Raw genomic sequence first — 26,506 nt, 5'->3', positions numbered from 1 at the left:
GATTACTATAATGTGCTCTATGCGGGGCTGCCCTTGAAGTTGGTTGCTACTAAGGCAAAATCAGCAACTAGTCTTTTATGTGGTGTGGCCTACTATGTGTGGCCTGTCTTGAAAGGACTGGAGTGGCTAACAGTTCACTACTGAGCCAAATTCAAGGTTCTTACATTAAGTTTTAAAGCCCTGTATAACTTGGGACTTGTTTACTTGAAGGAATATCTTCTTCCATACAGGCCTGCTTACATGTTGAGATCTGTGGTGGAGGGCCTTCTGGTGGTGCTGCAGGCAGCTGAGATTCACTATGTGACAATCTAAGAGAGGGCCTTCTCTGTATTGGCAACCCAAACTGTGCAATGTTTTAAGGGCCATCTGAAGACCATATTTTTGCTCAGGTGTTTAGTGGGTGTTTGTTCTGAGTCTGTTAATATTTTAGCACCTGCTTATGAAGAGGGATATACTATATTTATGGTGATATGTTATTATAAATGTTGTTTTAATCTTTTATGTACCCTACTCTGATATTGCTATTGCAATCAAGGGTGGGTAACAAAATCTTTAAATAATAAACAGATGGCTCTGGAAACCAGCCCTGAATCTGAATCCTTTAATGTGGAAAAGAAAACAAGAACTGTGGTTTTTCATTTCCTCTTCCTGAAACCTTCTACCTTCCCTCAAACTCTGAATTACAAGACTTTTTTTCCAGGCTGCCTGGAACTTTGCACTGGAACATTCCTGTTAGTACCTTGGGGATATACTACATTTTGTTGTGGGTTTCCACTTGACAAAAATTAATTCTCATCTTTTTATCTTTGTAGCCTTTACCAAGAGAATATCACTTCGGTAATAATTTTGGCTACGTAGTAGCCTTCAAGTCCTTTGATCAGAATGACTGGAAAAGAGTTACAGTTCCTCAACCTGAAGTTGGCCGATATGTCCATAAAGATGATTCAATGTCCCCTGCGTCACAATATCAAGTAAAAGTGAGAGCATTTAATAACAAAGGGGAAGGACCATTTAGCCTTACTGCTATCATCTTTTCAGCAGACGATGGTGAGTAGAAATAGTGAGATAAAAATTGAGAGTTGGCTTCAATATGCTGGCTGCCAAGACTATTCATAATCAGCTCTTACAAGGTCATGGTTCCATTGCTATTGAAGACACTTAGCAAGTTTGAGTAGAGGATTCATTTTAGATTATTAACTACCAGCATATATCAAAGTAGGCTTGGGGCTAAAATTGGTGACATTTGAGTAAACCATTTTTTTTTTGAACAGATGGACTAAAACCACTTTTGCAGCATGTTCAAATATTGGCTTTGCTATAAACTTATTGAGTGAACTGGTACATCTGTATCAGTATCCATACATATAAATTTGGAATATTGATATATTTAGTTACAGGTTTATCACAATAATGAATTACATGAAATGTATAAGATATCAAGATGCTTACTTATTCAAAATATTTCAGACTTTCAACTAGTAACTGGTCTCACTCTAATTTATATAGAAATTAGATGGAATTCAACAATGAACAATTGCTGTGCTGATTTAAGAAAGAAATCCAGATGTAATCATGCTTAGAGTTCAGTTAAGTCCCATTAATTTTATTAGGTCATCTCAAAGCATGACTAAGTCTGGATTCAACCATAAATGTATATGATTCTGCATATGAGATTGTCCCTGGAAATCTCAGAGAATTCACTGTTTTTCTTGTCGTTATGTGCCTTCAAGTCGATTATGACTTATGGCGACCCTGTGAATCAGCGACCTCCAGTAGCATCTGTTACGAACCACCCTGTTCAGAACTTGTAAGTCCAGGTCTGTGGCTTCCTTTATGGAATCAATCCATCCCTTGTTTGGCCTTCCTCTTTTTCTACTCCCTTCTGTTTTTCCCAGCATTATTGTCTTTTCTAAAGAATCATGTCTTCTCATTATTTGTCCAAAGTATGAAACCGTCAGTTTCATCATTTTAACTTCTAGTGATAGTGATAGTTTAATTTGTTCTAACACCCAATTATTTGTCTTTTTTGCAATCCATGGTATGCGCATAGCTCTCCTCCAACACCACATTTCAAATGAGTTGATTTTTCTCTTATTTGCTTTTTTCACTGTCCAACATTCACATCCATACATAGAGATCGGGAATACCATGTCTGAATGATCCTGACTTTAGTGATACATCTTTGTATTTGAGGACCTTGTCTAGTTCTCTCATAGCTGCCCTCCCCAGTCTTAGCCTTTTTCTGATTTCTTGACTGTTGTCTCCATTTTGGTTAATGACAGTGCCAAAGTATTGATAATCCTTGATAAGTTCAATGTCCTCATTGTCAGAAGTTACATAAATCTTCTGTTGCCATTACTTTAGTCTTCTTGACATTCAGCTGTAGTCCTGCTTTTGCGCTTTCCTCTTTCACTTTCATCAACATTCATTTCAGATCGTTACTGGGTTTTGCTAGTAGTATGGTATCGTCTGCATATCTTAAATTATTGATATTTCTCCCTCCAGTTTTCACACCTCCTTCATCTTGGTCGAATCCTGTTTTCCGTACAATATATTCTGCATATAGATAACAAATAGGGTGATAAAATACACCCCTGTCTCACACCCTTTCCGATGGGGAACCAATCCGTTTCTCCATATTCTGTCCTTACAGTAGCCTCTTGTCCAGAGTATAGGTTGCGCATCAGGACAATCAGATGCTGTGGTTCCCCCATTTCTTTTAAAGCATTCCATAGTTTTTCATGATCTACACCAGCCTTTCCCAACCAGTGTGCCTCCAGATGTTGTTGGACCACAATTCCCATCTTTCCTGACCATTGGCAATGCTGGCTGAGGCTGATGGGAGTTGTGGTCCAACAACATCTGGAGGCACACTGGTTGGGGAAAGGCTGATCTACACAGTCAAAGGCTTTGCCATAATCTATAAAGCCCAGGGTGATTTCCTTCTGAAATTCCTTGGTCCGTTCTATTATCCAATATATGTTTGCAATATGATCTCTGGTGCCTCTTTCCTTTCTAAATCCAGTGTGGACATCTGGCATTTCTCACTCCACATATGGTAAGAGCCTTTGTTGTAGAATCTTGAGTATTACTTTACTTGCATGGGATATTAAGGCAATTGTTTGATAATTGCTGCATTCCCTAGGATCCCCTTTCTTTGGAATTGGGATGTATATTGAACACTTCCAGTCTGTGGGCCATTGTTTTATTTTCCATATTTGTTGACAAATGTTTGTCAAAATTTTGACAGATTCAGTCTCAGTAGTGTAGAAGGAAAAACAAAGACATTTAATTGAAGCCAAATGATTTAAAGACTACCAAAGGACAGAAGTTTATTGAGGAGCAAAAGCAACGCACTGATGGCCATCAGGAGAGAGCTGTGCAGGACAAGTTCTCTCTCTTGTGAGCTACCTTACATAGGTTTTTAAGGGTTACACATGTCGTGATACACATCATAGCAAAATAGACTAGAACATTTAGAAATTTTCCTTTAACCACAGCTCTCCCTTTTTCACTAAACACTCACAGCCCATGCTATACTTCCTTATTCTTGCTGCTTAATATGATTAATGTGATCTCTGCTACAAATGAGCCTAAGCATAGCCATACTTGCCTAGAGACTAATAAATTGTTTTCTAATGAGTTAAAATCCTTTATCAGTAACATGTAGCACATCTATTGCTTTGCCATCTATTCCAGGTGATTTGTTTCTTCCAAGTATTTTAAAAGCAGCTTCCACCTCACATTCTAAAATTTCTGGTTCTTCATCACACGGTTCCTCCATGAATGAATCTGTCATATTTACATCTCTTTTATCAAGTACTTCAGTGTATTTCTTCCATCTTCCTTTTATTGCATCTCGGTCAGTCAGTGTGTTCCCCTGTTGATTATTCAACATCCCTACCCTTGGTTTAAATTTCCCTTTCATTTCTCTAATCTTTTGGAATAGGGCTCTTGTTCTTCCCTTTTTGTTGTCCTCTTCTATTTCTATACAATAACTATTGTAATAGTTCTCTTTGTCCCTACATACTAGTCACTGTATTGTTGCATTTAGGGCTCTGATCGTGTTTCTATCTCCTTTTCCTTTTGCTTCTCTCTTTAACCATTTTATTTATTATTTTTTAATTACATTTATGCCCCACCTTTCTTTTCATGATAGAAACCCAAGGCGGCTTACATATGGTTCCCAGGCGGTCTCGCATCCAGGCACTCACCAGACCTGACCCTGCTTAGCTTCAGCAGGGAGCTGGCCTTATGTGCCTTCAGACCATAGCCTGGGACTATGGATTTCAGTCATCCATTGAGATCTTCCTCTCTTTTTTAACTACAGGTATTGTCTTTTTGCATTCTTCCCTGATAATGTCTCTGACTTCAATCCATACTTCTTCTGGTTCTCTGTCAACTAAGTTTAAAGCCTTAAATCTGTTCCTTATCTGATCATTATATTTTCCTGGGATGTTGTTTAAATTGTATTTTGGCAATATGATTGCTTTGTTGTTCTTCTTTAGGTTTACTCTGAATTTCAATATTACCAGCTCATGATCTGTACCTCAGTCTGCTCCTGGTCTTCTTTTTGCAGAAAGTATGGAACTTCTCCATCTTCTGATACCAATTATATAATCAATTTGATCCCTATATTGACCATTTGGTGATGTTCACTTGTTTAGTCATCTTTTTGGTTGTTCAAAATATGTGTTTGCAAGAAACTAATTACTGGCAGAATTCAATAAATCTTTCTCCTGCTTCATTTCTATCTCCTAAGCCCCATTTCCCCACAATTCCTAGTTCTTCTCGGTTTCCTACTTTTGCATTCCAATCCCCCATGATTATCAGCACATCTTGTTTTGGTGTGTGATCAATTTCTTCCTGTACTTCTGTGTAAATCTCTCCAGTTCCTCTTCTGCATTTGCCATTGGAGCATAGACTTGGATGAGGGTTATGTTTATAGGTTTCCCATTAAATCTCATTGATATCACTCTCTCAGACCTTGCATTATAGCTCCTAATTGCTTTCGCTACATCACTTCTCACTATTAAAGCAACCCCGTTTCTTCTTAATTTATCATTTCCTGTGTAAAATATTTTGTAGTTGACTGATTGAAAATGTCCCATTCCCATCCATTTTAATTCACTCACACCAAGTATTGTAATGTTGACACGTTCCATTTCTTGCTTGACGATTTCTAACTTTCCCTGGTTCTTGCTTCTCATATTCCATGTTCCTATTGTGTACATCATACAACTCCGGACTCTCCTTTCGCATCTTTGCACATTGGCCTCTGGGCTTCCATTCAGCTTTGACCCAGTTATGTCATTAGCCACAGCACTACTCGTACTTGTCCATTGTTCTTCCCCAGGAGCTCTCTGAGTGTCATCTGACCTGGGGGTCTCATCTTCCAGCACTGTCTCATGTTGCATTTTGGATAGTATATTCATAGGGTTTTCATGGTAAGAGGTATTCAGAGGTGGTTTACCATTGCCTTCCTCTGAGTTTGGATGCATCTTAGTCTGGTGTCTCAGCTTTGACCATTCTGCCTTGGGTGCCCTGCTAGGAGACTAGCTTCTTGGTCTAGACTTCTGACAGCATTGCTGTTAGCTTCTTCAGCACTCTCAAACCTCCTCACCACGTTAAGGTGTGCATCCTGGGGGGGGGAGAATTCACTAATAGGCAAAAAAAACTTGCCTGTTAGCAAGAGTGTACCTATAGCCAACAGATATTTCTATCAATCTTTAAAAAGCAGGGAAATTGGGCAGCTATAGTGAGTGCACCAGGGAAGCAGGAGACCTGACCTCCTCTCTGAGATACAGGACTGCCTTACAAATTTTTCAAAATGCAAACACAATTTCAGTTGGTCTTTTGTAGTCCAATCCACTTCCTGTGGAGCTTGGAAGAATTTGGTAACATGCCTCTGAGTATATTGTGAGTGGTGGCAACATCTGCCATCACCAAAGATGGAGAATTACATTTTTGTATGTTTGGTGGTGTTCTTCTTACTTTGCTTCTTTCCTATGTTACTACTGTTTCTACAGAGAATATAACCTAGAAAATTATATTTCTCTCATTATTCATCATAGAAATCTGTGTCAGAGTTATTTTCATTAGATTTAAAGCCTTGTTATTGGTCAATGTCATATGATGGTGAAGACAGCCTTTTATGTTTCAAACTGGAGGTTATGTTCCATTTCTATTTTGGGTGCATTAGCAGTTGACTTCAAGGCATGTAAGAACAACAACAGTTGAATCTGAAACTGCAGTTTGATGTAAAATCAGACTGATTACAATATGGTACTACTTAAGCAATTAATCTAGCAGTTGGAAAAAATAAACTTGGCCTGCCCAAGTTGCATGTTTTCAGCGTGCTATGCTTAAACTTCTCCACTTAAGGAAAGGTGGGCATGGCCAATTAAAAATATAGACCGCACCTAGAATTTTGCTAGAATATATTTCACCTCCCACTGTTTTATCTTGTGAAAACTGAGACACTCCTCATGTCCATTGGAAACTATTCTGCAGAATAATCAGTGCCATTATTCCATAATTGTTTTTGGAGCTTTTTTAGTGTGAACTATGCAAAGGGTTGCTGTACTTCACATATTCCCAGAAACAGAAGCAAAAGAAAATGATCCACTATAGGAAACTTCACTAACATTTCAAAGTAAAGCAAACATTTAAAGTGACTATCTCAACTATATCAACTTTCTTACTATTGTTGCTTCCTCCCTGCTAAAACAAGATCAGCACAGCACATGTCTTGTTTCTGTTGTTTGGGCTGATTGCAGGTGTTGCCACCACTCACCATATGCTCAGGGCACATGTTACCAAATTCAAAGCTACTCAGGGAGTAGATTGGATTGTGAAAGACCAACTGAAATTGTGTTTGTATTTTGACAAATCTGTAGGGCAGTCCAATATTTCAGGGAGGAGGTCAGGTCTCCTGCCTCCCTGGTGCATTCACTATAGCTGCCCAATTTCCCTGCTTTTTAAAATTTGATAGAAATATCTGTTGGCTATAGGTACATTCTTAAACCACAAGGGGCTTTTTGCCTATTAGCGAATTTCTCTGCTTTTTAATCCGGGAGGCAAGAAATGAGATTCTGTGCAAATTTGCTGAGAATGGATTGATTATTTGCATGTTTATTGAGTTCAGTGGGATTTACTTCCCTGCAATCATGCTTAGGATAGGTGAAACTGAATACAGGGGATGGGGTGGGGAGGAGGAAGAGGGCATGGATAGAGGAGGAAGGGCAGAGGGGATGGGAGCAGGCACAACGGGGAGGGGAGGGCTAGGGCAGGTTTAATCATTTGCATGTTAATTGAGTTCAGTGGGATTTACACCCATGCAATCATGCTTAGGATAGGTAAAACTGACCATGACGTTGGAGGAGGAGGAGAGGGAGGGAGGGCTGGAGTGGGCAGGAGAGGAGAAAGAAGGAAGAAGGGAGGGGAGGAGGTGGGGAGAGGAGAGGTGAAGGAGGGGAAAGGCAGTTCTGATCATTTGCATGCTTACTGATTTCAACGGGATTTACTCCTGTGCAATCGTGGTTAGGATAGTTAAAACTGACCATGGCGGAGGAGGAGTGGGAGGGGAGAGGAGAGGAGGAAGGGAGAGGAGAGGGGAGCAGAAGGAGGAGGGAGAAAGTAGGGGATTGGAAGGGGAGGGGGAAGGGCAGAAGAAGGGGGAGGGAATTGGCAAAAGAAAGGTGATCGGAGGGAGGAGGAGGGAAGGGCAAGTTTGATCATTTGTATGCTTATTGAATTCAATGGATTTACTCCCATGCAGTTATGCTTAAGATAGGTAAAACTGACCCTGGAGAATGAGGAGGGCAAGGGGAGAGGGGAGGGGAAGGAGGAGGAGAAATGGGAAGGAGGGAATTGGAAGGGGAGGGGGAGGGAGGGGCAAAGGAAGGGGGAGGGGAGGGGCAAGAGGGAGGGGATAGGAGAGAGGCAGAGTGGAGGACAGGTTTGATCATTTGTGTGCTTTTTGAGTTCAATGGGATTTACTCCTGTGCAATCATGCTTAGTATAGGTGAAACTGACCTGGGGGAAGGGCAGGGAGGGGAGCAGAAGGGCAAGAATGGGAGGGAGAAGGAGGAATGGGGAGGGCAGGGGGAGGGAAGGAGATTGGTTGGGTGGGCACTGGGCAGAGGGGAAGCCCCTTTCCTTTCCAAAAGGAAAACATTGTGAACATCCCGCACCTTTTTATTCTACAGCAGGCACATGTAGTCTCCCACCCAAATTTAAACCAAAGCTGTCCCTGGCCACATCCACACTGACTGTGATTTCACTTTAGGCAGTCATGGCTTCTCCCAAAGAATCCTGGGAAGTGTATTTAGTGCAGGGTGCTGAGAGTTGCTAGGAGAGGCCCTGTTCCTCTCACACATCTTCAATCACAGCGGCTGACTATTAAACTTATCTGACAACTGGAGCTCTGTCAGGGGAATAAGAGTCTCAGCACCCTTCACAAACTACACTTCCCAGGATTTCTTGGGGGGAAGCCATGTCTAAAGTGAAATAAAGGTCAGGTGTGGGTGTGGCCCCCTCATTAGCCAAGCAGCTGTGAGTCTGGCTTTTAGAACACTGACAGTTGGTTCTTACTGAGCATGCCCCAGCTTATCATTGACTTCAATGCTAAATTTCTTAATTAATAATCAGCTAGGCATTTTTTTTTAACTTTTAAAGGTCAGACTATGGTGCAAAATCAGTAATAGTATTACAGGTACTCTGTGAACATGGCTGATTTTTAATTAATTTCAACATATTAAGAGAACTCTGACAGAAAAAAGTCCAAAAGGGGTCTGTTTTTTCTCTCTCTTTTTAGACTTTGAACTCTTGATTCTCTCTGACTGTTTTATGTATTGCCATGAAAATTTAGAGGGTTGTTAAGCAAGCATTTCTGAGTTCAGGACGAAGTTTTGTAAGGTTTTGTTTTGAAATGAGCTTATGAGAAGCATCAGAATGGCATGGGGGTATTTTCAATTTAACATTGTAGAATGTGAAAAATCCACGCTGGCTATAGTATACAATCACTCTTGTGGCTGTATAATACAAGCACATAACTTAAGAACATAAAAAAGCACTGCTTGATCAGACCAAAAGCTTATCTCGTCCAGTATCCTGTTTCCCCCAGAAGCCAACCAGATGTCTATGGGAAGCCCTTGAGAAGAGCATGAGGGCAATAGCACTCTCCTGCTATTGAATAGCATTTCACCTGTTATTCAGAGAAAAGGTGTCTTTGATCCTAGGAGTAGCATATCGATAGCCTTATTCTCCATGAATTTCTCTAAGTCATATGTGTTAGTGTTCATCACCGCATCTTGTGATAGTGAATTACATAGTGCTGTATGAAGAAATGCTTCCTTTTGTCCCATTCTTATCAACTTCCCTATGAGATATGAGCTGAATTATGGCCTAAATATACAAATAAATAAATACATAGAACCATTTATTACCCACAATTCACAAATTATTATCCATAAGCCACAATATTCTCATATATCAACTTTTACTGAAGAACTAAAACAATTTTTTAAATTAGTTAGTCATCGCTAATATCCCCTAAAGGCTGTTTTAATCTTAACCCATTTAAATCAGCTCCACTAGAATTTTAGGGTTCTTTCATTCATTAACCAGAGTGGCACAGAAGTGGATTCACTATGGTGACAGTCATCAGAGAATGAACCTCTAATAGTCCCTGCCCACCTGGCTCACGCTTCCAAACATTACTATGATAGCACAGGTAGAAGCCATGGTATGAAAGGACCTTTTCAAGCAAATGTATTTATGATAGAAGTTTAAAATGTTTATTCATTTAACAGCCCCACTTTATCAACATTTGAAGAAATGCTATTTTGCAAACTACCATGACATTAGAAATATAAGTGAACTACCTGCTTTGATAAATTCTTTTCCATGCCTTCAGATTTCCAATTGCCAATACAAATGTTACAGAAAGTAATGTGATATCCACAAACACATTCCTGGAAGTTTCAGAACTAGAAGTACACTTTCTACAACTACATGCCAGCTGTAGTTCTAGTTACCTTCATTTGGCGGAGGAGGGGGGGTTCATTCATTTCCATTATAATCTTTCAGATATATCCTGCAAATATACGTATAAACTTACATCACACTTTATCATTCTCTCCATTGCTCAGGTGGACGCTGTATTCAGAACATTTCATATTCTTCTGATAATTTTGTGTCCTGAAGAGAAGATCTTAAAGAAAGCCAATAATGCTGTGAATGCTTCATTCAGGCTACCATTTGTTGAATTGTAATTGCCATGTGAAAAACCACTTTCAGTTGAATTGTCTGTTTTAAGTAATGAGGGCTCTGCCTTTGCAACTGTTGATAATTGATTAAAATTAGGAATTTGGTTTATTAGTTGTCACTGAAAGCTAATTTAATTGTTCCATTTTTGTTTTCTTTGATACCCTTCATCAGAGATATAGCTGTTTTTCTGAATACTGTTTTGATGCATAGTTGACTGGATGCCCAGTTAGAAGCATAAGAATATGAAAGGTTTCCTGAGCTTAGGCAGCAGTGCCTTGTCTGTTACAGCTTGTTACTAATGATCCTCAAAAGGATATTTGCATGACAAATGAAATCTTTCATAGACAGTGGGCTGCCGTAATTGTTTTATGTTCACAAACCTAACTTCTTATTTAATTTAATCTTAATTTTTCCCTACACAACACAAATAGATATAACAGAAAGTATTTATTATTGAAACATTCAAGGCCATACTTTCAAAATTATGGGTGCACATTGATTCTGTCTGCAAAACAATATGACAGCGAATACTTCCAGTGTCTGTGTGCAGGCACATCTAGCAAGAAATATAGCAAGAAAATGGCATATTCAGATATCTGCTTTGTGTCTATGTAAGGAAGAAAAAAATGCCACTTCATCTTAGATACTTAATTATGTTAATGGGGTACTTCTGTAAATTTTACAGCACATGCTCATAATAATTTTGTTTGTGTTTGTTTATTGATTCAGTGATTTACAGAAATTATTAGCTGCCTTTTGAAGGTTCAAGGCAGCACATTTAAAACAAAACTAAAACACGGCCTGTTTTTTTTTTTTAAAAAAAAGGCTATGCAAAACTATGGCAAAATAGTAGTAGTATTTTCTCCACTTTGTATTGCTGGAAGGGAGCTGATTACATTGCAGGACACCTTGAATGTAAATTTGTAAGTTAGGAGTAGTTAACTCCTGGCCTAGGGGCCTGGCCCACAAGCAAATTTTTCTGCTCCCTCCAAGACCTCATCAATTGTGGCAGCAACAGCAAAAAGAAAAAAAAGTAGATATAACACTAGGATATGGGGGAAGAGGGTTAAACCTCTCTGCCCTGCCCTGCCCAGCCCCTGATGGTGATGCAAATCAATCTCTCGATCATGTAATGAGTGTGGAAGTATGTGTGTTTGTGTATGTGCATGCAAGAGATCCAGAGGGGATCCCGGAAATTACAGGCCAGTTAGCTTAACTTCTGTCCCTGGAAAACTGGTAGAAAGTATTATTAAAGCTAGATTAACTAAGCACATAGAAGAACAAGCCTTGCTGAAGCAGAGCCAGCATGGCTTCTGCAAGGGAAAGTCCTGTCTCAGTAACCTATTAGAATTCTTTGAGAGTGTCAACAAGCATATAGATAGAGGTGATCCAGTGGACATAGTGTACTTAGACTTTCAAAAAGCGTTTGACAAGGTACCTCACCAAAGGCTTCTGAGGAAGCTTAGCAGTCATGGAATAAGAGGAGAGGTCCTCTTGTGGATAAGGAATTGGTTAAGAAGCAGAAAGCAGAGAGTAGGAATAAACGGACAGTTCTCCCAATGGAGGGCTGTAGAAAGTGGAGTCCCTCAAGGATCGGTATTGGGACCTGTACTTTTCAACTTCTTCATTAATGACCTAGAATTAGGAGTGAGCAGTGAAGTGGCCAAGTTTGCTGACGACACTAAATTGTTCAGGGTTGTTAAAACAAAAAGGGATTGCGAAGAGCTCCAAAAAGATCTCTCCGAACTGAGTGAATGGGTGGAAAAATGGCAAATGCAATTCAATATAAACAAGTGTAAAATTATGCATATTGGAGCAAAAAATCTTAATTTCACATATACGCTCATGGGGTCTGAACTGGCGGTGACCGACCAGGAGAGAGACCTCGGGGTTGTGGTGGACAGCACGATGAAAATGTCGACCCAGTGTGCGGCAGCTGTGAAAAAGGCAAATTCCATGCTAGCGATAATTAGGAAAGGTATTGAAAATAAAACAGCCGATATCATAATGCCGTTGTATAAATCTATGGTGCGGCCGCATTTGGAATACTGTGTACAGTTCTGGTCGCCTCATCTCAGAAAGGATATTATAGAGTTGGAAAAGGTTCAGAAGAGGGCAACCAGAATGATCAAGGGGATGGAGCGACTCCCTTACGAGGAAAGGTTGCAGCATTTGGGGCTTTTTAGTTTAGAGAAAAGGCGGGTCAGAGGAGACATGATAGAAGTGTATAAAATTATGCATGGCATTGAGAAAGTGGATAGAGAAAAGTTCTTCTCCCTCTCTCATAATACTAGAACTCGTGGACATTCCAAGAAGCTGAATGTTGGAAGATTCAGGACAGACAAAAGGAAGTACTTCTTTACTCAGCGCATAGTTAAACTATGGCATTTGCTCCCACAAGATGCAGTAATGGCCACCAGCTTGGATGGCTTTAAAAGAAGATTAGACAAATTCATGGAGGACAGGGCTATCAATGGCTACTAGCCATGATGGCTGTGCTCTGCCACCCTAGTCAGAGGCAGCATGCTTCTGAAAACCAGTTGCCAGAAGCCTCAGGAGGGGAGAGTGTTCTTGCACTTGGGTCCTGCTTGCGGGCTTCCCCCAGGCACCTGGTTGGCCACTGTGAGAACAGGATGCTGGACTAGATGGGCCACTGGCCTGATCCAGCAGGCTCTTCTTATGTTCTTATGTTCTTATGTTCTTATGTTCTTATGTTCTTATGTTCTTAAGAGTGTGATGTGACCATACAGCTGGCAAGTGGCCCCCATTGGATGAAGGAGGCCCTTGGGCCGACAAAGTTTCCCCATTAACCCTGGTATAAACCATTCCTGTTAATCAGCTTTATTAGTAGTAGTATTAGTATGGCATAAGTCATAACTATGCTAGTGACTACCACAACCAAAGTAACTTTAGAAGCCATTAATGTGAAGGATGTGTTGGCTCTGTTGCCGAGGCTCTGTAGTTCTTTTATATTCAGCATTTCTGGCATGTGCCTGGGAACAATTACACATCCAGTTTCACATGACTAGGAACTGTCACTTCATTCTTCTATATTGGAACCCCACAAGAACCTTAGGTAGATCCCATGCTAAATATAGCATATTCATAAAGCACTTTGTTGTTGTTGTTATGTGCCTTCAAGTCAATTACGACTTATGGTAACCCTATGAATCAGTGACCTCCAAGAGCGGACGTTGCTCTTTTCACTCCAAGTGCCGTGCGCTTAGTGAAGCAGCTGGAGATCTGCCGGGCAGAACATGACCACTTCAACCTGGGAACAGAAGGAGAGGCGGCGGGCTGGGGTGGGAGTTGTGGGGCAGCAGCAGGCTGGGGTGGGGAGACTGGGGTGAGTCTGTGCCGAACTGCTGCAGAAGGGGCTTTGGGAGCCTGCTGTAAAGCGCCCTTCCCCCGTCTCCAACGAGGGCTTTTCTGAGCGTGTAATTCGGAGAGATTGCGGGGCATTAAAAAAACAAAAACCCACAACCCTTTCAATAAATGTGGAGAACCAGCAGCCACCTGGCCACCAGGGCTCTGCTAATAAAACACACACACACAGCCCCTCCTCCTTCGTGTAGGCTTCCCCTACATTTCCCCATCCTTCTTTGAGGATGGTCCGGGTGCTGCATGGCTTTGGGAATACCGGCGCCTCCAATGTTCCATTACCTGCCCCCCCCAAAGCCAAAGCTGTTCCTGAAACTGGCTTTTTTCATCCTCCCTGATTCTCCCTCCATTCGATTTTATTAGCATTTACTCAGAAGTAAACCTTCCTATGTATCTCCAGAAACTTTAACATGCGTAAAGGTAGAAAAGCATACAGTTGGTTTTGTGAAATATCGCAAATACAAGCTAACAGAAATACAGGAATTATTGGCATATAAGCACCTGGAGACACCCCCCCCACCCGCCGGCCCTGCTTCAGAGTGGCGAGCAGCAAGGAACTCCATTACAGCAACAGGAAATTCAAACTTTTGCGCTCTTACGTTCAAGCGCATGCACGTTTTTGTGCTTCCTTGCAAAGGGGGAGAGGAGCACACATCATTTTTTGTGGACCAATTGGCTGATAGGGGGTAGTTTTACAGGAGGAGCTGTGAAATAGCAAAAAGAATGTACAGGTCTTCCCACTGCGTGTGCAGGCGCAAACAAAGCGGGGGTTTTTATCGGGAAAAAGTGAACAACAGGCAAAGTGAGGACTGTCAGATGACAAACCGAATATGGAAAACATGGGTTATCCCACTCCGTTTGGATGAGTCCTATGCGTCCAAAGTATGATAACCTCGGTTTCATCATTTTAGCTTCTAGTGACAGTTCTGGTTTAATTTGTTCTAACACACAATTATTTGTCTTTTTCGCAGTCCATGATATGCACAAATCATAAAGCACTAAGGAATTGTTATTGTTTTAAATATAGCTCCGAACCTCTCTTAATGCACTGTTTTTAGTAACAATTGTTTTAAAACATTACAGCCTTTGAAAACAGTGCATTAATGGAGATTCCATCCAGAGCCTTTTTCAGTCAGTTGGTGTTTAGTGCTGCAAAAATAGCTGTAAGTTAATTGTAAACGTAATATACCTCAAAGTGCTTGAAGTGACTTATTTAACTTGTTTTCAGCTCCTACTGAAACACCTAGAAATGTGAAAGTAAAAGTGCTGTCATCCACAGACACCTCTGTTTCTTGGCAGTCTATATTCAGTTCAGCTGTTACAGGGTATGAGGTAAGCTAAAAATATATCTATATCCTGATTAATTAAAGTGTATCTAATGAGATGTACATTTTCAGTGTAACATTGATTCTAGTTTATATTAAATAACCTCTAAAACAGTTTGCCTAGTATTTATATTTTTTCTTTTACTGAACCATTAGAAAATAAACATATCCTAACAAGTCCAAAAGGTATGAATGAAGCTTGCTGTTGGTGCATGACACCTCCAACATAGGACTGAGATAGAATGATAATTTTGGAATTAAGAGCTTGCTTGCTGACAACAGACAAATAATTTCTGCTTGCTGGAAACCTTCAGATAACATGCAATAGCATGAAAGGTTTTGGGAAACAGTTCTTATGATTAAACAGCATAAAATAGTAAGATTGCACACCTGAATGGTTTCTGAAAAGATGGAATTTATAATCTATTAGAACTCAAAATTTCAAGACAGTGTTTGACTTTATATATTATTTTCACTAATTTGATTGCTACAATAGGTTTACCTGCTAACTATTTAGGATGCTGGGTCATATATTGATAAGTCTTATTTCATCATATTATTTCCTCTATTCCTTTCTTCTCTGCTTTCCTCTTCTCTCTATTTTCCTTTCTGAACAAATATGTTGAGACTTTTTGTATTATATTATATATTTGATTTGGTATGATATGTTTTGAATTGTAAACTTCTTCACTGTACTTTTTGAAAATATTTTTTTGAAAAGACTAGCTGAAGATTTTCCATGCCCTTCTGCTCATCAGATTGATCATTAGGCTGCTCAAAAAGCAGATAAGATCTTGATCATACCATGTGCCCAGAAGGCTGCGGTTTGGAAATTTGGTGACAGACAATGTCTGTCATGACACATTAGAAATTGTCAGAGAAGGAAGATCTAGTTCTCATCACATGATTCCACATACTTAACCTCACTCGTTCCAGGTGACAACTTGGAGGCCAAGGGACAGTGACTGAAGCATTTTGGCTTCAAGACAGCTATCTACCAACAGGGAATGTGGAAATATTTGGATGATATGATTGGAGTAATGCATCTAGACAAACGCATGCTTGCTGACATTAGCAGAGGGCACACTTGAGTCTCCTGTGTAGGTGGGGGAAAGGAGCCTCTTGGAGCACTGGAGGGGGACAAGCACTCCCCACTGGCTCATGCAGGAGTTAATCACTACAATCACAAGTGGCTATTGTGAAGGGACAAAGCTTTGGTGCAGGCCAGAAGTCCTCACCTCTCTGAGCCTCATTGAGGCCTTATATTTGGGCTGCACTGCCTCACATGCACCAGTGTCCATCGCAGCTTCCCCATCTTGTTTTTGGGTTACGCTTTCTGTTGACCTTGTCAGTTGCTGGTAAGAAGGACTGGGAAGGAATTTTCCTCTCCATATAATTGGCTTCTTGTGATGAGGTTTTTTGCCTTCCTCAGAGCAACGAGTTTTTCTCTTCAGTTGAGTTTCATACAACTGTGTTTCTTGTCACAACTTTGGCTGGTTGGTGAAGGGCATTGGGTAGGATCAGTAGTCATCAAGGGGGACTTCCATAAGTGGTCTTGGATGGGGGATACCCTTAAGGTCTTAGCTCTAGCTCGGAGGCCTGAGGCTGACTGTCATCCACCCAGGCTGGTGGACAGGGGCAGGGGTTGTAGTTGGGCCTCTTAGATCCCCTACTTGTTTGGAGCAGGGTCCCAAAAGAAGAGTCTGAGAAGAGTCTCAGTAGCTGACACAGTCCCCTGTCATGCTGATTTGCTCCTAGGAATGTCTGTTGTTGTGGGAGAAGATGCATGTGGGAAGGACTGAGGAGTGTGTAGATAACGACAGAGAGAAAGCAACAGAAAGTTGAAAAGGAGATAGGAGAGGGGAGAACTTGGGCTGAAGGGGAGGGTCTTCTTTCTTTCTCTCTCTCTCTCTCTCTCTCCTGTACGGCCTCCAGTTTGTTAACAAGGATCTTATTCTCAACCCAGCAGCAAAAAAAAAAGGGGGGGGGATGAAGATTTGTGGTTTTGTTCCAGCCTAAAGCCATGAGTAGTAGGGAGGAGAAGGGAAAGAGAGAAGAAATATGTTTTGGGGGGGAGACAAAGTTTGTGTGTGTGTGATATTGTTTCAGCTTTTAATATTGTTCAGTATATGTGTGTGCATGTGTGTATTGTGCATGGTAAAGTGAAATGCAAATGAATATGCCTCTGTGTGTGTGTGTGTGTGTGTGTGTTGCAGCCAACACCACAGATTAGAATCAGGAATTTTCATGCTTAAATCTCTTCCTAAAACTCATAAGCTCTCCCCAAATGCAGTTACTGTTAGTATGACAGCCAAGAAGGCAAACTTAGCAAAGGAAGTTCCTTACCTTATACATTTCCCCATGTACATGTACAGAAAATAATATATCTAGCTGAAAGGCAACACATGGAGATCTGCATTGATCATTGCAATGCATCACTAAGGGAAAGTACTCCAAACAAAGTAAGAGACTGAAAGCTCATTTTATTGTATAATCTTAGAAGGTTGTATAATTTTAGAAGGGGTGTGTGTTTGTGGGGGGCATAGTGTGACTATCATGAAGGGGCCTTGCACTTCTGAATTTGTCACAACACTACTGGGAAGGGGTCTCCTAGAATAGTCCATCCAAGGATAAGCCCCCTAATGTTTGTTCCATTCCCTAGTGGGCTGGGGAGGGAGTATCAGCCACCAGCTGGGCTGCCTGATCATTTCATCCTTGCCCTGTGCCATGCCAACCTGTTTTATGACTGTAACCAAGGGACAGTAAAGTTGTGGCCTTGTTTCCCTAGCCCTGTCTACATGTCTCTATTGCTCCTAAACTCTCACCCCATCCATATTATTAGTCCTGCAATTTCTACAAGACATCCTTCACAAGACCTGACACCTTGAAAAGCCAAGTAGTGGGTGCTCAACAGTATTCTGAGGTGAAAGATTCCATTGCAACTTACCAACACTTCTACAAGTTCCTGAAGGGTGTGTTCCTCTTCTCAACAAACCTGCTGTTAGGGATAGAGGAGAAATTAGATTCAGGTCACATTTAAAGTTGAATCTATCAAATTCACAGTTTCTGAAACAAGATAAGAACCAAAATATAGGCATCCTTCAAAATTCACACTTATACAAATTGGTGATCTGTTCTCCAACCAATGTTTACAAGAATGCATATATTAGGAGGAAATGTGCATAAAAATGAATATACTAGTGAAAATAATATAGAAAAGTGCATTATATTAGGAGAAATTACTTGGAAAATGTTTATATTCATCAAAACTGCATACAAAAATATGTTTTTAGGAGGAATTCACAGTAAATGAGGAATTTTAATGAGGATTTTTTTTAAATTGCAAATTGCTGCAAAAATGTGGAGAACTGAATTTAAGATTGGAAAAAATGAGAAAATGAGAGAACTGAAATTAACAGATCCTTCCAGCCCTATCTGCTATTGACTGCTTTCTGAATTTTCCAGCTAGAAGCTTAAGCTAGGTTTTGACTGTGTGGCACATGTGGGGAGGACTACCTGGAATCTTGTAAATGTTTACTGCTTTCATTCTAAGTGTATTTTGTCCCTTGGGGCACTGCTTGCTGCTATAATGTTATAGTTTTTATGAATATTTGGAAGGGAAGATCTCTTCTGTTTCCCAGCTGATCTAGAAGGAGCAGAGTTCATCTTCATAAACTTGCAAGCTGGCCCAACCTCCACCTAATGGGAATAGTAATCCCAAAGGCTTGACAATTTGTGAATATGGCAAAACAGTTTTTGAATTAAAAAGGAGACAATGGTTCTAATTGTTGAAATGCGTGCACTGCCTCATCTGTTCTCTCATCCCTCTTCTGTTCCTCTCTATTTCCTGTATAGATCTAACTATATGTTCCTATGCTCTCTGGTTTCTAATTTAGGGTTGGAAACCTTGTGCTAACGAACGTTTGCCAATTCGGATTTTTCCAAATAGTGTGGAAGATTGTCTGAACTGAGCCAAGGTCTTTTGTTGCAAAATTTGAGTCAGATCTAAAAGCTCTCTGTTCACAGGCATTATTTCTCACTGCTTTTGGAACAAGTAACAATCAAGTAATGAGCACTGTTGATTGAAATCTAGTCTTGTTCTCAAATAGCCATATGTCTCATGTTTACAGATCCGCTACTGGCCCAGTCGTGGAAGAGAAGTAGAAGCTAATAAGGTAGAAGTGGGCAGTCAGAATTTTTCAGTGAGGTTGGAAAACCTGAAGCCTGACACACACTACTACGTGGATGTGGCAGCTAAAAACTCAGCAGGCACTGGGCCTAGCAGCTCTCGTTTGGCTTTCCTTACAGAAAAAGCACGTAAGTAATGTAGTTTATGTGCTAATTTTCCTACTTTCTATTATTCTGAGCTCTGCAGTTTTATCAGTTTTATATTATACATCATTATTCGTTATTCATTATTCAGGCACAAAGAGCTTAATTGGAGGAAGAAGAATCAAGTATCAAAAAACATTTCTGCTTATTAACATGCATTTGTCCCAAAAATCAATAAACAGATGCCAGCTCTTTGCAAATTTTTCTGTGCTTTGTCTACTGTCCTTTGACTGACAATTTCACTCAGTTTTGATAAATCTTAATGGGTCCTTTAAATAATAGAAGGGCATGAGCTCTTCACATGAACGCTTAATAAAATCATACCTTCCTGTTAAGAAGCTGCTATTTTTAGTTACATCATGGACATTATTTAAAATTTTGTATACCAGCTCCTCCAATTAAACTCAATATTTATTGTAATGATTAATAAAAATCAATCAATAACAGCAGTCATAACAAATTAAAAAAGGAATAAGTATGGGGGCAAATCCCTGGCTGGAAGCGGCAGGGCTTAATGGAACAGCGTCGCCACCACTGCATCCTCAGCACTGCCAACTGCACTGGCCAGGGCAGAAAGGGGGGCAAGGGGGAAAGATCCTTCACTACACCAGTTTCCAGGTTGTTTGTAGCAAAGAGGCCTGGATTAGGTCCAATTCCATAACATGACAACAGCATGTTTTTGTCCTGTGTCAGCCCACCCCCAAATATTTCAGTGGTTTCTGCTGGCTACCACAGGATATCACCAGCAGTAGCATAAGTCAACTGTTTGGGTGGGTACATCGGGACACTTTCACCAGTGGGGCTCCCCCACTAGCAGTGGAGCTCCCTTGGGCAGGGATGCTTAGTGGGACAGCTCTACCTCATCCAACCCATTCACTCCAGTACTGCAGATCAGGAGGCTTGATTGCTTTCCCAACAAGTAAGTGTGTGTGTGTGAGAGAGGGAGAGAGAGAAGTCTTCCTGTAGTTATCAGAATAAAGGTCATGTGACATTTTTCAGCTCCAAGGCAGCGACCTAGAATTATCAGTTCTGTAAAGTCTGGATCGAAGTACATCATAACATGGGACCACGTCAAGTCACAATCCAATGAATCCACTGTGAAAGGATATAAAGTAAGACCTACGTTAAAATGCTTTGCCCTCACTATGTAATTCAGATAATATGATGCCTAACTTGACCTGTATATTAATTTACTTCTGATCATTTCCCACAGCTTCACGTAAAAACAATATAAGGGTGTAAACACCTATCCTCAGTTAGGCAAATATGAATTCTTCAATAAAACTTCTGAAACTGCCTTCAACATTCCCCTGCTACTGACACTATCTGCTTACTCCTAGAAACTGTTACAGTATGTAAATCTTAGCATGATATGAAAACAGGCTACATAGTACAGAAGTACAAAGCTCTCTAACCCATAATTATTCTCATTCGAACAGGTGTGCAAATCTACCACCATCAGAAATATTACCTATTGTGCTGATTTATGCACTCGTTATTAAATTGGGCATAGAATCTGTGCTGATTTTTTTTCATTGCCTAAAACAAGGGAGCAGACTCTTTTCTCCTGGATATCAGTGTAGGTGGTGATAACTGGGGATCACTTATGACACCTTCCTCCTTTCAGCAGAGAAAGCAAGCATCAGAAGCCATAGTCCATGGACCACAGAAAAAGAGGTGATCCATGCAGGAGGCAGAGAACCAGTCTTGATTCCTTCTCACTGTTGTTGCTCAGATGAAGGAGCAGGTGAGGAGGTGGCTTTCCTGCTTCTGGAAACTGTCTGTGGTCACTGTCACTTGTGCCTACTGCTTACTCATCCACGGAGGCAGTGACAATGAGAAGGAAGCCAGGATTTGTAGTTCTGCTGGAACAAAGTTCCTAGTGCAGCTGCACACCAGGACCCAGTCGTGGGATTGCACAGAAGGCCCTGATGAGGGAGGGGGAGGAATCATGCTGAATCTCGTGAAGGCATCGGGCTCTCTGCAGGATTTCACAGATGGGTAGTGCTACGGCCTTTAAAAGGCCTGGCATAACACCATCCCAGCTTTTTCAGATATCCCCCGTCATGTATTTCACCCAACCCACCAACCTCAGGATAGAGCTCCTACTGAGGGGTTAAGTGGTTGCTGGTTAACAGGAGTCGAAAGGATTTTTTCCTGCCAAAAGGGAGGTTGTTTTTGCCTTTCTCTCAGTTAATAGCAAGATATTGCTTCAACTTGTGTAATGGCAGAAATGGCATGGGACAGGTTAATTAACATAAGGGGACTCCCTACAAGGGGTCCAGGGATGGCTCTCAGAGTGTGACCCAAGCTCGGGGGCTGGATCTGAAGCCACATAGCTACGGTTGCCAGCAGCAGTTCAGATGCCTGGCTCGCACCACACTGGGTCCATTTTTTGCTGGCCAGCTCCCCAGTGAGCCTCAGTTATTCTGAGGCAGATGTCAAACTACAGGTGTGTTGTTTGAGGGGATGTTGATCCCTGCCTCCAGTGCCATGCCAACCACAATTATCTGTTTTAATCAAGAAAGTTGTGGCCTGTTTCCACCCAAAACTGGCTGTTAATTCCCGAACCTTGCCCAGAGATGCAGCGCAATGTGTGTACCCCACAACTCTATGTTGAGCGGAGCTAAGAATTATTCCAGATGCTTGTAAGTAAGGATCTCCAAGTATTACCATCCGCATTGACCTCCAGTATTCAGGTAACAAAAAAACTTAAATTGACATCCTTCTGTAGTGTAGGTTAATTTGCTAATCTACTCTCACCAAGTTAGAGAAGATCCCCAGCCAGGTTCTATTTTTATTTTTTTTTTAATTAATTTGAATGTACCTTGAATACAAATCATACTGATTTGTGAAAGCATTCATAGTTATTTCCCATTTCTTAAATATATGCAGTGAATTTTGGATTAGTTGGATTAGTTAAATTCTAATCTCTTATTTAAATCCCTCCATTAGGTTTTTTAAATGGTTAATGCAGCCATATGTGCACTTGTATGTGCCATTCTTAAAAACCATGCAAGAGCCTATCATGGATCTCCAGACATTACAACTAATTTGCCCTAAAAGACTGTAATAATTAGAATCAGGGTAATTACTTTAATTGTCTCAGTAGAACAAAGCATTTAATCTTGCAATGGCTGAATGAAAACAAAATATTCATTTTGTTTTTTTGCTATTTCTTTAATGCTTTTCTAAAACAAGGTATGTGTTATTGCCATTTGCGTTATATTGTGAAGTTACCTCCTGTACCATGTCATATTTTGTCTTTAAAAGGTGCTCTATAGACCAGATGGCCAATTTAATGGGACACTGTATAAAACAGGTAAACATTATATAGAGGTTCCTGCCCCTGTTAAGGGTCAATATGTTGTTGAAGTTCGAGTGCACAGTGAAGGAGGAGATGGAGAAGTAGCTCAAGTAAAAATTCCAGGTACGTAGACTTTAAAATACATCTGAATTATGTAATCCCTTTTTTCTAGAATGTATGCTAGTCACATACAATTATTCCAGAACAAAGTTCCTCAGTGAACAGAAATAGACTGTGTTAGAATCAGATTCTCATCTTGCTGTATCAAAATTTTACATTTACCTTTTTCTCATGAAGTAGTAGAATAACAGCAAAGAAGAAAAAAATGTTATTCATTTGGATGACTTTTTTTTAATAGATCTATCTTCATGAAAGGCATTCAGCATAAATTCTCTCAAAATCATCTATAAAGTGATTGTGAGGAAGTGTACCTCAGGGCTAAAGCAGCCCCGTTTGTGTTAGGCAGTTATATGGTTACTGTTTTCAGGGACTTTCTTTTGACATTGATGAAGAAAAGTTCCAGAAATGGGATGGAACTGAAGTATTTTCAAGGCTGGAAAACAGGTGTGCTAGGGATAGGCAAGAATTCCACTGAATTTGGACTTAGCACTAGATTTTTCAACTGTCCGCATATTCTCCATCTTTGTGGGGTGATCCTATTTGCTCTGAACTTCAGTGGCTTTCCCCTGACACCAGAGTTTTCCCCTTGAATATTCCAATATTTCTTTTCTTGATTTTAGTCACAGCACAACAGTACAGGTTCCTCTCTCTCTCTCTCTTTCTGCCACCCCTCTCCACCCAAATCCAAGTCTTGCTCATGTTAAGCATATTAATATTTTGAAAGAAATATTGATATTAATATCAATATTTTAGGGAGGGGAAAAATCAGTCTGGTAAAAGCAGTGATAGTGGGCAAAGAATGAACTCAAATCAATGCTGCCTGTTAATGTAACGGAATGCTTTCGAAGCAGCACTGGCCCAACGGTTCCCATGCCTTTTCCACTTCTACCCAATCCCTCTAATACTTCAGAAAGGATTTTGTCCAGTAAATAAGTAAATAAACAAGATTTGTCTGAGGCAGTTGTCCAGTGGCACAGGACGATACTCTCCATATAAGTTGGAAAGTGCCACTGGGTTTTCTCTAATCACTACAAACTAGTAGGTGTCTCTTACAGTGAGTTTGCAATTAGTTCAGGTTTCCATTCCCTTAATTCTATGATTCTGGGTTTTTTTCTAACTCTGCTGCTGAACAGGCTTTGAATGAGAACCAGACTGTAGTCCTGTGAGTGTGGTTCTCACATGTAGGGCAGTGCTGTGTTTAATCAGGAGGTAGGCTTCACTTTAGCTCTGATGTCATGCCTGCTTCCTCTGGAGACTGTGCATTGCATGTGATTGTCTGTAAAGAAAATCCATCATGGGAGCTCCTACAAGTAAGTTGGGGTTCCATGCACCCAGGAGCCCCTTAAGTAATTACAGGGGGGAGGCTGAATCTCACTGTAAAAGCAGTGCACATGAAGGAGAGGTTTTTCTCTTTATTCCCACACTGAGATTTTAATAGAGATGCCCCCCCACACACAACGCTGGGAGCCTTAGAAGAAAAGTCCCCATTGGGACTGTTATTGGCCATCTGCTTTGTATTTAAGCAATGCCGAGTCCTTTGCACATGTAGTGCAATGCCATCAGGTATCAGGAGCAGGGCTGCAGTTTAAGCCCATCCACAATGTTGTGCCTGCTTCCTTAAAATAGCACACTTTATATGTGTTATTAAAAACTCATTTGTATAGTTATCCATTTGTTAAAATAATTATTCTCTTTATAATGTAATGTTTTCATTATTTCCACTCATTTTCCTCTCTTTTTGCTTTCCAACTGCTCTTCTGCTGCCTAGAATTTCCTTGCTATCTAATTGGCATTACAATTTCAGATACTCTACTTCTCCTCGAAGGAATTAGACTTGCCAAATTTCAGACAGCTAGATAGAATGATCTCTGTCTTACAGGCGATTATGTGTATAATAATGTAATCCTATATATTTGAGCTACGTTCAGCTAAGAACATAGGAAGTTGCCTTATACTGCCTTAAGTTGAGCTCAATGGGTTTTACTCCCAAGTGTGTATAAGATTGCTGCCTAAATAACGCAAAGAAAGACCAAGAGAGGAACCCACAAACATTCATTTCCCAAGGATAAAGAACATGCAACTGCAACATGCAACTCCTTGTCTCCCTCTTTTAAAGATTTTCACAAGCCTATCCTCATGTCACTGTGACTGGAGGTTCTGTGTCGAAAGAAGACCTAGGAGAATGTTGCCCAGACGCTGTACTAAAATGTGCTTGAATTGATGATTAGACAACTTGGTGTCTCCCTTTTCTAGCCGTCCCTACAATCTCTGTCTAAGCTATTCTGAATGCTAGGGGAAAATAAATGCTAAAATCACTCTGAATTAGTTCTGAATAAGCAACAAAAAAATAAGACATTCATATATGGCATTGATTTCATCATTATTAATGTATGAAACAAATGGGCTCCATTCATTTCGGTTTTACATTTGTTATGAAATCAGTTCACACCCTTAATTGAATCAGGGACCGTGACTGATTCAGAAAATATTTGTAAAATGTTCAGACATTTTTGAAGAAAATCTTGAGAAGCAAATTTGTTTTACTTATAATATAAAGGACATCCCTTTTAAAAAATTAAAATCTGTTTCATTTATAGGAGTTGCTGCTGGAATATCACCCAGTTGTCTTGGTTTATTGCTATCTGCTATTGGTATCCTTGCCTTCTTGGAATTCTGAATGTAGCTGGATTTAACATGTCCTCAACTTAGTGCAAAGGACCTTCCAACCTGAGAGATTTCAGTTCTTTTTTTATTCCTATGGCACCATCCTAAGCCAAATGAATTATGCTTTCAATAAAATTATCCTCCTGACTTAATCATGGATTTCAAAGAAGACTGAGGCAGGAACTCCTTTATCAAGCAGCTCAAGTTCTGAAAATATGAGGAATGATTTTTAACTTGTTCCAATTATGCCTTATAAAACACTTGTACTGATCTGCGACAGTTGCATGATTCGGTCCATGGGGCAAGTTGCAGTGTTAAAATCCAATATCATAAGCTGTACAGTAAAAGTGAAATCACCACTCATAGGTGTTTTAGCTTTAATATCAAATTGTGAAAACATAATAGAGATTGAAATGTTGATCGTATGTGGTATATATAGGAGTAACTACGTCTGTCTGTACTATCCTATCTGTTTTGTGTACTGCATATTTTTGAATGGCCCCTGTCATTTATGACTTTTCAGGTTTTTAAAGATACAGTCAAAGCAAAAACATTGCACTCTTTTTTTTACTGCTTTTCTTCTTGAAGTGACTGAATGTGGGTTGAGGACACGAGAATCCAAGTTTAATAGCAATGGATCTTATTTTAGAGACTTGCCTGAGTTACAAGTATTAACAGTAAAGGATTTTCCAGCACCTTAATTTTAAAATTTTACTTTAACTCAACATGGTCTTTTTAGAAATAATACTAGTAGTTAAGCCATGTATGATTTTTCTCAGTCATATAGAGGTTTATTTTACTGTAAGTGATATTAATAGCTATATAAGCAAATTTACTTCTAATATTTCATTGTATCCAAATATAATTGTCACAATTAGAATAATTCCACTTCTGTCATGAATTTCAGGATTTAAATTCCAACATTACATGCAGTCTAATTATTTTTACTAGCCAATATAATGGCATGATAGAAATCTGAAAAGCAATTCCACAATGTAATTAATATTAAAAGAGTATTTAAAATTATCTTTAAAGCTCAAATCATTGAAAATAATAAAAATCAAATATGAAGCAAAAAGACAAAGTAGCACATAGCAAAAGTTAT

The 26,506-nt window shown here is 40.1% G+C and overlaps 1 protein-coding gene across 3 annotated transcripts in view; it reads left to right on the top strand.

The window, feature by feature from the left end:
- CNTN1 (contactin 1) overlaps window positions 1-26,184 on the top strand; it is a 326,339-nt gene extending 300,155 nt beyond the window's left edge. For 2 of the 3 annotated variants that reach the window (XM_061639947.1, XM_061639948.1), the window contains exons 18-23: window positions 813-1,047; window positions 14,882-14,985; window positions 19,109-19,295; window positions 20,310-20,422; window positions 22,584-22,740; window positions 25,335-26,184. In XM_061639947.1, coding sequence (XP_061495931.1) covers window positions 813-1,047; window positions 14,882-14,985; window positions 19,109-19,295; window positions 20,310-20,422; window positions 22,584-22,740; window positions 25,335-25,414 — 876 coding nt within the window. In that variant the 3' untranslated portion in view covers window positions 25,415-26,184. Of the gene's footprint in view, window positions 1-812; window positions 1,048-14,881; window positions 14,986-19,108; window positions 19,296-20,309; window positions 20,423-22,583; window positions 22,741-24,853; window positions 24,929-25,334 lie in introns of those variants that run through there. The other variant, XM_061639949.1, reaches the window with a different exon arrangement.
- Window positions 26,185-26,506: the final 322 nt, after the last annotated feature.

The sequence above is a fragment of the Rhineura floridana genome, chromosome 8, assembly GCF_030035675.1.
Source record: "Rhineura floridana isolate rRhiFlo1 chromosome 8, rRhiFlo1.hap2, whole genome shotgun sequence".
Classification (NCBI taxonomy): Eukaryota; Metazoa; Chordata; class Lepidosauria; order Squamata; family Rhineuridae; genus Rhineura; species Rhineura floridana.
The sequence above is the reverse complement of the archived record's forward strand: the minus strand, read 5'-3'. Positions and strand labels throughout refer to the sequence as shown.